Source organism: Ambystoma mexicanum, chromosome 7q (genome assembly GCF_040938575.1).
Source record: "Ambystoma mexicanum isolate Mex_15411 chromosome 7q, UKY_AmexF1_1, whole genome shotgun sequence".
NCBI lineage: Eukaryota > Metazoa > Chordata > Amphibia > Caudata > Ambystomatidae > Ambystoma > Ambystoma mexicanum.
Window position 1 is genome coordinate 723,730,684 of NC_090941.1, and position 13,145 is coordinate 723,743,828.

Below are 13,145 nucleotides of genomic sequence, written 5' to 3' on the forward strand. Positions count from 1 at the left end.
CAACCGTATCAGCGGGCCTGTTGCCATCCGCCTCGCCTGGGCATTCACTGCTGGCGTGGGTTCTCCCCCTTTTGAGGCGATGGTAGTTTTGTGGGTTGCAGATACTGTTGCTCCATCAGGTCTGACATATCTTCCTCTTTAGTTACGTAATAATCCTTGCCCTGATACTCAAACCTGAGTCCACATTGGTAGGTCCACCTGTATCGTATGTCTTTCTGTTGCAGCCAGTACGTCACTATTTTCAATTGCTTGCATCGCAACAGGGTCGCAGGGGCCACATCATGGTATAGCAATACATTAACTTCTCGGAACGTTGGGGGCTCTTGCTTCCGTGCCTCCCTCATGATCTGTTCTTTTGTTTCAAAGAAATGCACCCTCGTAAGGACATCGGACAGCGAATCATTTCTCTGTTGATAGGCAGAGTAAACTCAATGGGTTCTATCCAGTACGATCTCCTCTTCTTTCATATCGGGGAGTAGTTGGTGAAACAGTGCCTGCACATACCCTTTCAGTTCTTGGTCTGGGATCGATGTTGCTATCCCACGTAATCTGATGTTATTAGGCCTGGACCTGTTTTCTGAGTCTTCCTGTTTGTGGACCATCCATTCCATCTGTAGCTCCCTCGTGGTCATTCGTTTTGCCAGCTCATCCTGCTCATAGCCCTGGCCACATAGCATGTTTTCGGTCTCCTCAACTCTTCTCTCTACGGACACCATTTGCTTGCTCAGGTCTGTAATCAATTTGGTGAGGTTCAGGACGCAATCTTTCAGCCCTTTAATTTCTGACAGCACCTCCTGAAGATCAGACCGCCTCGCAGGGGGGGGGGGGGGGTCAACTATATCTGGCAGTTCCACCGCGTTGTCCGTATCATGGACTTGCACTACCACCTGTTTTGATTTCTTCAGTTCTTCCTGCATCATTGCCTTTATATCCCCGGACTGCAGGCCTTTCGGGTTTGATTGCCTGTTTAGACATCCTGTGTCCGAGATTGTTTGATGAGCCGCCTCAACTATGTGCCCCCCCTGGTCTAGACACAGCTAATTAGCTGTTTGGGCCTTCCATCTCTCCCTACATTGTGGGGGCCTGGACATAGTGAAGGAATTCGGGTTCAAATACTCCTTAGATGAGTCACAGTGCCTCCTCATCCAGGGGCCACCTTCCCAGAGAAGGAATGTGTGAGCAGCGAGGACTGCTGTGCACTCAATCGCAAATCTGTATCTTAGTCCCTACTTTGCAGCTCACCTTCGCCTGCACTTGCCTTATGCCGCTTGTTCATGTCGTGTTCTGAGCGTTCCCCCAGCTGCTCCTCCTCCGTTGCCGGTTGGCTCCAGTCGTACCACACAGAAGATCGCGGGGACGATCCCGCCTCAGCGGCACCGCCTGATTTCAGGTGTCATCCTTGGTGGTGACGCGCTCATTTGCGGCTTTGTCGTGGAGGTGAGCTCGACCTTCTAGGTCGTTGGAAATGACCCTGCTTTGCCAAGGTTTATGGGGACTGATCTACTCTGCCATGTAGGAGTGCAGGCAAAGGTGCCTACCTGCTGCTGCTGCTCCTGCTCCGTTGGGACTCTTCGTCGAGTCCACCCGCCATCTTTCTTCTCCTGCGTCTTTCGTCCCTCAATCTGCATTCGTCCGTTGGAGTCGTGCTTTCTCAACGAGTTATGGGACCAACGTCTGCCAGCATGTGGACGGGGATATCACCTCCCGAGACTTCATTTTTTAGCAGATCCATTTCGGCAATCGGGGTAGACAGGGCCAAGAGGCAGCCGAGAGCGCGGAGCTCACTGAGGCAGCATGCATCGCGGTTCCTCGGCTGGCCACACCCCTACCACACCACACTTCTTACACCACACCTCTCTTCATACAACTCAACTGCCACTCCACACTAAAACAATTCCATAAACAGATTAGACCACAATTCAATAAAACATAATTATATACACAATGGTATAGACCCTTCCTCAGACTCCACTTCGAGACGTGGGAATTTACTTCCTTACGCCCTCTTATGATGGACGAAGGGATCCCAGGGCAGCCATACAATGGACCTACACAACAAAATCACTTATTAGCAGAATGATTTAGACCCTTCATCTGTCCCCTTCCCTCGGGACGAGGGCATTTCCCCTCCTCACACTCCCTGGAGGGATCCCAGGTTCTTCATATACTGGACCTCTACTCTACTTGCAGCACTGACTTTTCCCCCCATAATGGAGGAGATTCCGTTTTCTCTCTCTTCTCTTTTTCTCACACAATACTACCATGACGTCACCTTTCCTTTTGACGGAGGAGATCCCTCTGGCCAACTCTATATATATATAAAAAAAAAAAATCAATATATATTGTGACATGGTCTTTTACAATCTACACACTCATAATCAACTCACTCCACATGCACTCCCACCTCTTTTTTCCACCAAAGGTGCACTTACATCTATGCATTGTCCCGCCCGCCTCCGATATGGGTTACCCATCAATTCGCCTGCACAACTAAGAGCAGCGCCTCGCTCTAATGAGCAGTCAGGCTTTCTGGCAACAGAGCGACTGCAAACTTCTTCATGTCGTGCATGGGGGACTAGTCACTGCAGACGGGTGCCACAACCCAGGATGCACAGTTGTGACACCCCTGACCTCACTGAGAGCCTGGGATCACTTTGGGGTCACCAGTTTTGTAGAGAGATGTGATCCAAAACCACTGCACAGGTTTTATTAGAGACAAAGGTCTCAGACAGTCCCGTAGAACAGACCTGACATGGAGATCATCATGCCCCAAGACGTTAAACATTATATAGCAGAAAATCGCGCATTATCATACATAGATTAGAATGTCATCTCACCACCCTCATCGGCTGCAACCTATATGACATGCTAATAATCCCCTATATTCCCTGGACTGATTGGCCACACCTTATCTAAGCCCATTCCCCCATGCACGTTGCCCACTACATCATCACTATTGAATCTTAGTACAGGATTGACTAACCTGTATATTGATACACTAATAAATCTTAACCGCCACTTGATGTGCACCCCTCCGACCCAGGCACACTCAAAGTAAGACTGGCGGGACAACTCTGCATTGATAAGACAATGGGCCTTCTCATTATACCAGACGCTGCAACACACACAAGCTGCACCCCGACCTTGGACTAAATTTACTGGCATCACCTCTGCTACTCCTATACCAATTCACAGTATGTTCTAGACACGGCTACGCCTCATCTCCTTTAAGCGCCAGTTGCCCAGTAATGACTTGACCAGGGTACCACTTCTGAGTCTGAATTTCAGAGATTTATTTGTTTTGGTTAGGCGCCTACTTGTAGTTCAAATGGGATGACAGCTCCTTGGGTGAGGGCAGTAGTGCTCTAAATTTCCGCCTGGCCTGTTGGCATCACAGAACCTCGTGCCCTGGTCTCATGAATTCTTCCTTCAAAGGACGCAGCCCCAACTGCCCTCCCTGTATCTAACATTCCATTCCCACCGTCTGCGAGCTCTGCAGCTGCATAGAATTAGCGTTTATCTATAGAGCGTTGATGCTTCTGACCTCGGCTTCTTTATTGGGGGATGAAAAGGGGATTTGTCTTGGGGCTGAGCTAAACAGAGCCACAGCTCCACATCAAGGCCTTCATTCTGTTCATCCTGTGTTAGGCCTTAAAATCCTATATGTATGCACTCATGCCATGTTGACCCGCTGACCTCGCTTTTACCAGAATACCTTTCGGGTTCCATCTTCTCTCTCCACATACTTCAGCTCCCTTCTCGCAACTCACTCAAAATATATCTTTGTGTACTATTTCTTAACAGAGGTCCTATAACACACTGCCCTAACTATAAACTCTGCAACCACAACATTAATACATTTGTTGCTCATTCTGTGTTATATGATGCATCTATTAGGTGCCAAAACTAACTACAAGTGATACATGTGCTTTCTGCTGCACACAACTCAAACTGCTCCCACTGTGGTACTTACATGTTTTTCTCAGCCTAAACCTTTTAGCCTGGCTGGGACGCTGTACGTCCATCCCAATAAACATCCAAACAATGTGCGTAGGCGGGGAGGCGCGGGGGGCCGTAACTTGGTTAAGGTTGTGGTCTCTCCCCTCAGCTACCTAATTTCATGAGTTTTTTTGCTATTAATCTGATCAGCTTAACCCTGTCTTAACTAAAGTTTATTCACTGAATTTCAAGATTTTTTTAAAACTAGATCTTCTCCAGGGGCCACTGGCCATGATCTCTGGCCACTATCTACGTTAGACCAAATGTTAAGGTCATGCCGAGTAACTAACAAGATCTCACGGCCATAGCCAATTCGGCCATGGTCACTGTCCATGTTGCACTTATACAAATAGAAGAGCATGAGTCACCGGACAAACCCAGTGCCCTCTACCCCTTCCTTTAATTTCTGCTGTAGTTCCTCGCCAGCAGCATACTGTGGTCACCTCAATTCCACCTTGTATAGCAGCAGTAATCATTCTAGCATTAATGCAGAGTTTTCCTATCACTGAAGTAATGGGAAAGCACTCAACATTTCAGAGGTCCACCCCATGCCCAATGCCATTCTCCATGTGCCTCACCTCTTCATTTCTAAGTCAGCACCCCCCACGATCCGTCCACTAAATCCTTCCTGACCCTCTCGCATTATCCCCTTCAACTGCTAGTTCACGCAACGTGACCTTCCCCAGGAATCCGATGAGATTCCTACAGTAAGAAGAAAGCGGTCTGCCTCAAAACAGGCTCTCCTCCACCCTTTTTACTCCTCCAAGTATCATTTTGAGCCTTTTTATTTTTGTGGCTTGTTTCCGGATGCATTACTGCAGGAATAGCTTGCATCGAGATTTTAAAAAAGGCAGAATTTCATTTCTGAAAAGTCTCTGCTTCAATGTAACATTGAAGATAGACGTTTTTCCTGAAACGGGGGAGGGGGACAATCCCTTCCCCATTAAATTTAAAAAAATGTATTGGACCTATTTACACCAATCCAAAAATGAATATCTGCATCACGTTGTGCCAAACTTGTTTCTTACTTGGTGTAAATCTGTCCAGCGGTTTTCACACTAGGGGTGTTAAATAAAAGCACCGTTTTCTCTTTGGCAAAATGAATGAGAGTAGACCAAAAAATATTTTTCCTGTTTTCTACAGCCTCTTGTCCTTGGTATATTTCTGTATCTTGCTCATCTGGTCCGAATAGTTATCTTTCTACTCCAAATGTAACCATACCAGCAATAGAAATATGCACAACTTTACTCTGCTAACATACTTTGTATGATTATATGTATTTATGTCCACAAGTATAGAGAAAGACCTTTCAAAGGGCAAGTCGATTTACTACAGCTCACATGTGACATTGGAAGCATTCTGCAGATTTAAAATATGACCCCATTGCAACTTCCCGCAGACTGATTGGGAAAACCCTGAACTGTGTCCAGCAGCTAAATGAGTCTTTTTAAGAAAAGCAAATAAACAGGGAATCGCATTTTCAACTTTAAGAAATCAGCGTGATGGGTTTTAACTTGTGTCCCCTCAAAAGCTTTACAAGCTGATGTAAATTAAACTATTGGGACTTTGAAGCAAGGAAGAAAGAAAACTACACACTACAGTGATTTTAAATACGCATGATACGAATAAACATATTGCATCTAGAATATAATTGAACCCCACAATGAACATACGAAAAAGCACAAGGTATGAAAAAGTTATGAGAATTTAATATACATGAAAATATGCGTAAAAGCGTCTTTTCTGTATTTTCTTCTGTTTGGTCTTTTCAAAAAATCAAATTGCATTATAGAACAACTTGCCAGTGTTTAAAAAGTGAAAAATGTGCAAAACATGTGTTCCATGTGTGTCTAAATATGGACATGGCCGAATGAATCGAAAGTGCAAAATCAGTATGTATTACAAGCTAGAGTGCATTACCCTCAACGAGCAACCGCACATATGTAGCAGCAATCTCTTTCCACACGCTCCTACACCAGCTGCAGCATTACAACCAAATCATTAAAGCGAAGGAAGGGCCATGTTCACACCAATGTGCAATACTCGAGAGATCTCAAACGGGCACCCTTTACTCAGGGAGCTATTGCAATTGCTGTTCTTGTGGCATAAGGACATGCTGCGCTTTGGAAAATTAGATTTTTGACGTTTTTGAGTAAAAGCGGTTGAATCAGGGCTGTGACTGTTGGATCCATATGATTAAATGTGTACATAAGTGTGGCATTCATGTTAAACTGAAGAAAAATGTGACTTCTAATATTTACCTTAACGCCATTTGATAATCCTAAATGAACAGAAATTTGATAGGGCAGGTCAAAATCTCCTCTTAAACACTGCAGTTCAATAACTCCAAATTGGCTGGGAACACCTGCAAGAAGCTAGAAAAAAAGCCACATAAGACAGTTACACCTTAAAATTCACTGTATACGAAATTCACCAGCAGATATTTCAACGGCCCCCAGTTTGTGAACTGTGACATTTTGATGCAATGGTTTAGAGAAAATAGGATGTAGCTAACAGCAGAACAATAAAAACAGCTCAATATGCACAATAATAAATATCATATGTAACCATTATGTTTAAAAAAGGACTTAAAAACATCCAAGTCATACACATACGTTTGTCATACCAGTTGGTTATGAAAGGTTATCTTATGCATGTTTCCTTGTGTCGGTTCACAGTAGTATCATGTTGCACTTTACAAGGCCGAAAAGCGCTATTAAAGCAGCTAGAAGGTGACAGCAATCCACAAAACACCAAAATAAATAAGTAATACAGATTTTGCATAATAACGTTTAGGAAAGTCATGATTCTATTACAGACACGTAGGTGAAGTAGTATGCCCTACGAAGAATTATGCCACCAGAGGGCGACCCAATACAAGCTTATTATGAGGTACTGTACATGAGAGCAGAAATTACTCTATTTTTTTAATTATTTTTTTTAAACATAAGAGGAGGTTTAGCAAGGCCGTGGAAAGATACTGTGCTGCTAATATAAGCAGGCTAACTGCTGCAATACGGGTCAGTATGGACACCTGAGAAATCCCCACAGCTCCCTACAGTACAACTGTGAGTAGACAGGCGATCAGGAGCCCAAGAGCAAGTCTTGACGCCTCATACTACCCAGAAACCCAAACATGCCAGTGTCCTCAGGCCGAGGGGTGGGCCCCAAGGACTCAAGTTGAAATTTCTACTCTCCTCCACATATTATCAGACTTGTATTGGGGCGCCATCTGATGGCATAATGTGAGACTCTGGTCTTGCCATTGTATACACATAAGCACAACTCAAAAAGCATAACTGTGTATATATATATATATATATATATATATATGGGATGCATTACTCACCGTAATCGTATTTCTGATGCTTGTATCTGCTTAGATTCACATGCTGTGCATAGGCCGACATCTAGTGGAAGCTGCGGAGTATTACAGTTTGTTTTTCGAAACTCGAAAATGGGCGTCGACACAGGCGTGCCAGTAATACTATCCCTAGTGTGACGTCCACTGTACCCAAGATCCCTCACGCGTCTAGGATCCTCAGATTGTATTTTTTCTGACATGAGGAAGCATGAGGAGTAGCGTGAGTACAGATAATCCAAGCAGATAGACAGAAAGGTAAGACTACAAGCAATCATGCGCCTTCTCTCGGAGGGGAGGAAGGGTGGGTCGCATGTGAATCTAAGCAGATACAAGCATCAGAAATACGATTACGGTGAGTAATATATCCCTTCTGAGGCTTGTGGAATCTGCTTAGATCACATGCTGTGCATAGATTAGCGAGCAGTACCAGAAGAAGGAGGTGGGATGTGAGAAGGGTCATGAGCAACCAGGTGTCTTAGAACCGCTTGTCCCACTTGTGTATCTGTCTTGGAATGAGTGTCAATGCAGTAATGCTGAGTAAAGGTGTGAATAGAGCTCCAAGTAGCTGCTTTGCAAATGGTGTCGAGGGGAACATTTGCAATGAAAGCCAGAGTGGCCCCAATGCCTCTAGTAGAATGGGCCCTTGGCGTAAAAGGCAGAGTTTTTTCAGAAAGAGAGTAACACAGCTGTATACAGTTGATAATCCACTTCGAGATTGCGCCTTTAGAGACGCGATCCCCCTCTCTGCCTGTAGCTACGGAGACAAACAGTTGATCTGTTTTCCTTAGCGGTCTGGTTTTATTTACATAGTAGAGGACCGCCCTACGCACATCAAGGGTGTGTAGTTTCACCTCAGCTGAGCTTTGCGGGTTCTGGAAGAAAGCCGGAAGCTCGATGGACTGGTTTACATGGAACTTAGATATAAATTTAGGTGAGAACCTAGGGTGTGTGCGTAAAACCAGTTTGTCTTTGTGGATAGTAAAGAAAGGATCCTGCACTGACAGAGCCTGAATTTCACTGACCCTTCTTATAGAGGTAATGGCTACTAAGAAGGCCGTTTTATAAGTCAGGTGTTTAAGACTACTTTTATGCATGGGTTCGAAAGGGGGGCCCATGAGTTTAGCTAGCACCACATTGAGGTCCCATCCTGGCGGTGGGTTCGAAATAGGAGGGTGAAGTCTCTTTACTCCTTCCATGAAGGCTTTAACTACTGGTACTTTCCACCACGATACTTTGTTATGGGATGTGGTGTAAGCCGAGAGGGCTGCCAGGTGTACCTTCAGAGAGTTAAATATCAAACCTGCGTCCAGCAGGTGGAGCATGTATGTTACAACGTTGGAAGGAGTGCAATCAACTGGGTTGATTTGTTTATTCTGGCACCAAATAACAAATCTCTTCCACTTGTCAAAGTAACAGTGCCTTGTGTTTGGTTTCCTGGATTCTTTTAGGATGTCCATACACCTCTGTGGTAATTTGAGGTGCCCAAACTCTATGACCTCAGGAGCCATGCTGCCAGGTTCATTGAGTTGGGTTCCTGGTGCACTGTTTGACCTTGCTGCTGGGACAGTAGGTTGTACCAGGCTGGGAGTTTGATGGGTTCGCACACCGCCATCCTGCGTAGATGTGGAAACCATGGTTTTCTCGCCCACATGGGAGCAACTAGGATGAGCGTCATCGATTCCTTGTTCATTTTGTACACCACCTTCCTGATGAGAGGAGTTGGTGGAAAAGCGTATGCAAACATCCCTGACCAGTTCATCCACAGGGCGTTCCCTTGGGAGTCTGGCTGGGGGAACCTGGATGCAAATCTTGGGCATTGTCTGTTTTCGCTTGTGGCGAATAGGTCTATAGTGGGGAAATCCCACTGAGAGAAGAGATCTTCTACGATATCTCTGTGAAGGACCCATTCGTGTTCTTCTGGGAGGGAGTCTCTGCTTAGGGCATCCGCTAGGGAATTGAGCTCCCCTGGAACATGTTGTGATGACAGGAAGATGTTCCGTCTGAGTGCCCATATCCAGATTTTCTGGGCAAGCTTGGACAGATTTGGCGAACGAGTCCCTCCTTGTTTGTTCAGATAGAACATGGCTGTCGTGCTGTCCGTCTGGATCTGCACCGACAAGTTTAGCAGATGGGGCTCGAACGCCCGAAGCGCTCGGAATACTGCCAGAAGCTCTAGCAGGTTGATGTGGTTCTTGGCTACTGAGTGAGACCAGAGACCCTGAGCTGTGTGGTGGAGATGGTGAGCTCCCCACCCAGTCAGGCATGCATCTGTAGTCACCACTGCCTGTACTTCGGGATCGTAAAACGGTTTTCCCTTTGCGAGATTCTCTCTTGTCCACCAGTGTAAGCTCTGTACGAGTGTTGGCGAAACGACCACTAGATCGTCCCACTGACCACTTGCCTGAGACCACTGTTTCGCCAACCATTCCTGCATGGGACGCATGCGCAGACGCGCGTCGGGGACCAGGTAAATGCATGACGCCATCATGCCCAGTAACCGCATTGCTTTGCGTACCGTTATTTGTTGACCTGACTGATAATGTGGGATTTGCAGTAGTATATTCCGAATTCTCTCTTCCGAAGGGAAGGTCAACCCTCTCTGAGTATCTAGGATTGCTCCTAGGAACTGTTTTGAGGTGCTTGGCACCAGACTGGACTTCTTCTCGTTGATAGAGAAGCCTAATTCATGGAGGAGGTCGATAGTCCTCTGAATGTTTGACCTGCAAATTCCTGGGGTTTCCCCCGTTATGAGCCAGTCGTCCAGATAAGGGTACACTGGGATTGCCTCCCTGCGTAGGTGTGCAGCTGCCACCGCCAGTACCTTGGTGAATACCCTTGGTGCTGAAGCTATCCCGAAGGGCAGTACCTTGAATTGGTAGTGGCGGCTGTCCACCTTGAAGCGCAAGTATTTTCTGTGCGCTGGGAGCATGGAAATATGAAAATAAGCATCTTTCATATCCAAGGTTGCCATGTAATCCCCCTTTTTTAGGAGGGGGATTACCTCTTGTAGTCTTATTGTGGTCATACGGAATTTTTGGGGCTTGACATACTTGTTGGCAGGCCGTAAGTCCAATACAGGGCGCATTGTTAAATCTTTCTTTGGCACAAGGAAGTAAGTTGAATAGATACCCTTGTTTACCTGGTGTCCTGGGACGAGTTCTATCGCGTCCTTTTCTAGCAGAATGGCGATCTCCTCGAGAAGGATCTTCTGATGTTCTAAGGAGTGTATTCTTTGTCGTGGAGGGTGGTTCCGGGGACGCTGCAGTAATTCTATACAATATCCTGTGGACACTGTTGACAGCACCCATCTGTCTGAGGTGATCCCTTCCCAAGCCTGGGTGAAGTTGGAAATGCGTCCCCCTACTGGGGTTGCGTGAGAAGGGACCCTGAACTGAGCGTCACTGCTTTGGTGGAGGCGTGCCACCTCCCTTGTTGGGGCTGCCTCTGCCTCTTCCACGACCTCTCTTGTTACCCCTGCCGTAACTCTGGGTAGACTGCTGGTTGTTGTTCCATTGTGTACCCTGTCCTTGGGCATAGTTGCCTCTTTGTGAATTTTGGCCGCGTGGGTGACAAAAATTACTGTTCCCCCTCTGGTTAGGGGGTTTGTTAGTAAGCTGGCCAAGGGATTTGAGAGTCTCGTATTCGTCCTTGGCATTTTTAAGTGCGTCTTCGACCGCTTTCCCAAACAATAGATCGGGTTCCACCGGCTTGTCTATTAATGAAGCCTGGGTTTCTGTTTTGAACCCCGACTGCCGTAACCACGCATGTCTCTTGATAACAGTACCTTCTGCTATCAATCTTCCTGCGTTGTCCGCGGCGTCGAAAGTTGCTTTTAATATGCAACCAGACACGGCTCTCCCTTCTGCCGAGATCCGAGCCAAGTGGCCCTTTAACGGTTCAGGAGCAGAGGCTATGAGCGCCGTGACCTCTTCCCATTGATGGCAGTTGTAACTTGCCAACAGGGTGGTGGAGTTTGCAATCCTTGCTTGGTAGGCGGACGTTGAGGCTACCTTCCTGCCAAACCCATACAGTTTTTTGCTCTCCTTGTCGGGAGGAGCTTCTGATGACGATAAGGGTGTCCCAGCCCTCTTCCGAGTGTTGGTAACCACTAGGGAGTCTGGTTTAAGATGTCCTCTTATATAAAGAGGGTCAGACTGGGCTGCCCGAAAAAGTTTTTCAACTCTGGGGTTGACGGCTCTGGTGAGGTTAGGATTCACCAGGGATGGATCTATTCTACGTTGGATGGATTTAAGGATAGGGATGGTCTGAGCGACCGGCCTCCTCTCTCCCACCAACTCTTCTGCGAAGTCCCTTTCCTCCTGTACACCGTGGGTGTCGATGTGAAAGTGTTCTGCTGCGTGAGCGAGAACTTCATTAAGGAGGGGCTGGTTATCAACTGGTGAGTCGGTAACTGGGGCTTCGCTCTCTACCGGGGAATCTACTCTGTAAATTTCCTGCTCATCTTCTATCTCCTCCAGGTCCTCATCATCCGCATAGTATTCAGTCCCGGTTTGTTCCTCCATAATTTCAAACTCCTGGTCTCTTTCAGGGAAAGGCTGTCCTTGGTAACTGGGGTGTGGAGTAGAGTATGGAGTAGAATAATGCTGCACCTCTAAGGGTTCAGGTCTTTCGAACCGGGCCTTTTTACTTAGGGGGATAGGATCAGAGGAGCCTGAGGGTGTGGCCCCTTGAGGGTCATACGAAAGGAAATGTTCTGGGTTTTTGTCATAAAAATCAGCTAAGGAAGACATCCTTGACATGACCCTGTCTATGTCTTCACTGGACCATTCTTTGGAACAGGGTATGACTTTAGTAGGCAACTTAGAGGACTTAACAAGGGTACCCTTGCTGGATGTTGATGTCCCAGTAGATTTGTGTTTGTCTGTCTGCCTAGGAGTGGAAGGCTGTGCTTTCCGCCGTTTCCCCCCCTCCCCGTGCGTGGAAAAATGTTTTCCCTGCCCCTTGGAGGCCCCAGAGACTTTCGACGCCTGGCGTCGAGGGTCGGGAGAGGTATCAGTGTGTTTCGAGCGTGGGGCCTCGCTGGTGTTAACTGCGGCCTCGGTCTCCTGGAGCGTGGCCTGGGGGTGGAAGTCGTCTTCGTCTTCCGACGATCGAACTTCCGTTAATCTAGGGAGCGAGGCACTCTTGGCAAGAGTGGATGATTGCCTTGCGTCATGAGGCGATCTCGATCGAGAGCGCCCAGAGGACACCGAGTCGGACCGTTCTATCTGTGCCTCTTTCTGAGAAGTCGACGTCGTCGAGGTTCGGTTGGACTTAGTGTGCTTTGTGTGTGTAGGGTGTGTAGCGCTTGCGTCGCCGGGGGTCTTCCCCATAGCCGCCCTGCCGGACAACCTTCCGAGGTCGGGGACCTGCGCTCGGCAGTCTTTCGACGCCGTAATGCCCTCGCCGTCCGAAAGTACGGCGTCGCTGCCATCGCTGAAGGTGCCCTCCGCTGCCATGGCCGCCTGCCTGGCGTGGTGGGCCCAACGCTTTGTCGAACGGTCCTTAAGTGTCTTAGGCTTAAACCTACTACACGCTCTGCAGTTCGCTTCGGGGTGGTCCCTCGGCAAGCAGAGATTGCACGTGGCGTGCCTGTCGACCCAAGGGTATTTGCGGTTGCACTTGGGGCAGAATTGGAAAGGGGTACCCTCCATACGCACCTTGAGGCAGCGGGCTGGTAAGTGTAGGAATATATAAGGTGTACCTATATACCAAGAGTGAAGAGTATGTACCACCCCCCACTCTCCCTACTTGCAGGGCCGAGGCCAGCGGTCTACTAGGC

At 47.4% G+C, this 13,145-nt stretch overlaps 1 protein-coding gene across 7 annotated transcripts in view; it reads right to left on the minus strand.

The window, feature by feature from the left end:
- PARP4 (poly(ADP-ribose) polymerase family member 4) overlaps nucleotides 1-13,145 on the minus strand; it is a 2,748,946-nt gene that overhangs the window by 2,428,440 nt on the left and 307,361 nt on the right. For all 7 annotated transcript variants that reach the window (XM_069639202.1, XM_069639198.1, XM_069639200.1 and 4 more), the window contains exon 6: nucleotides 6,261-6,374. In XM_069639202.1, coding sequence (XP_069495303.1) covers nucleotides 6,261-6,374 — 114 coding nt within the window. The remainder of the gene's footprint in view (nucleotides 1-6,260; nucleotides 6,375-13,145) is intronic.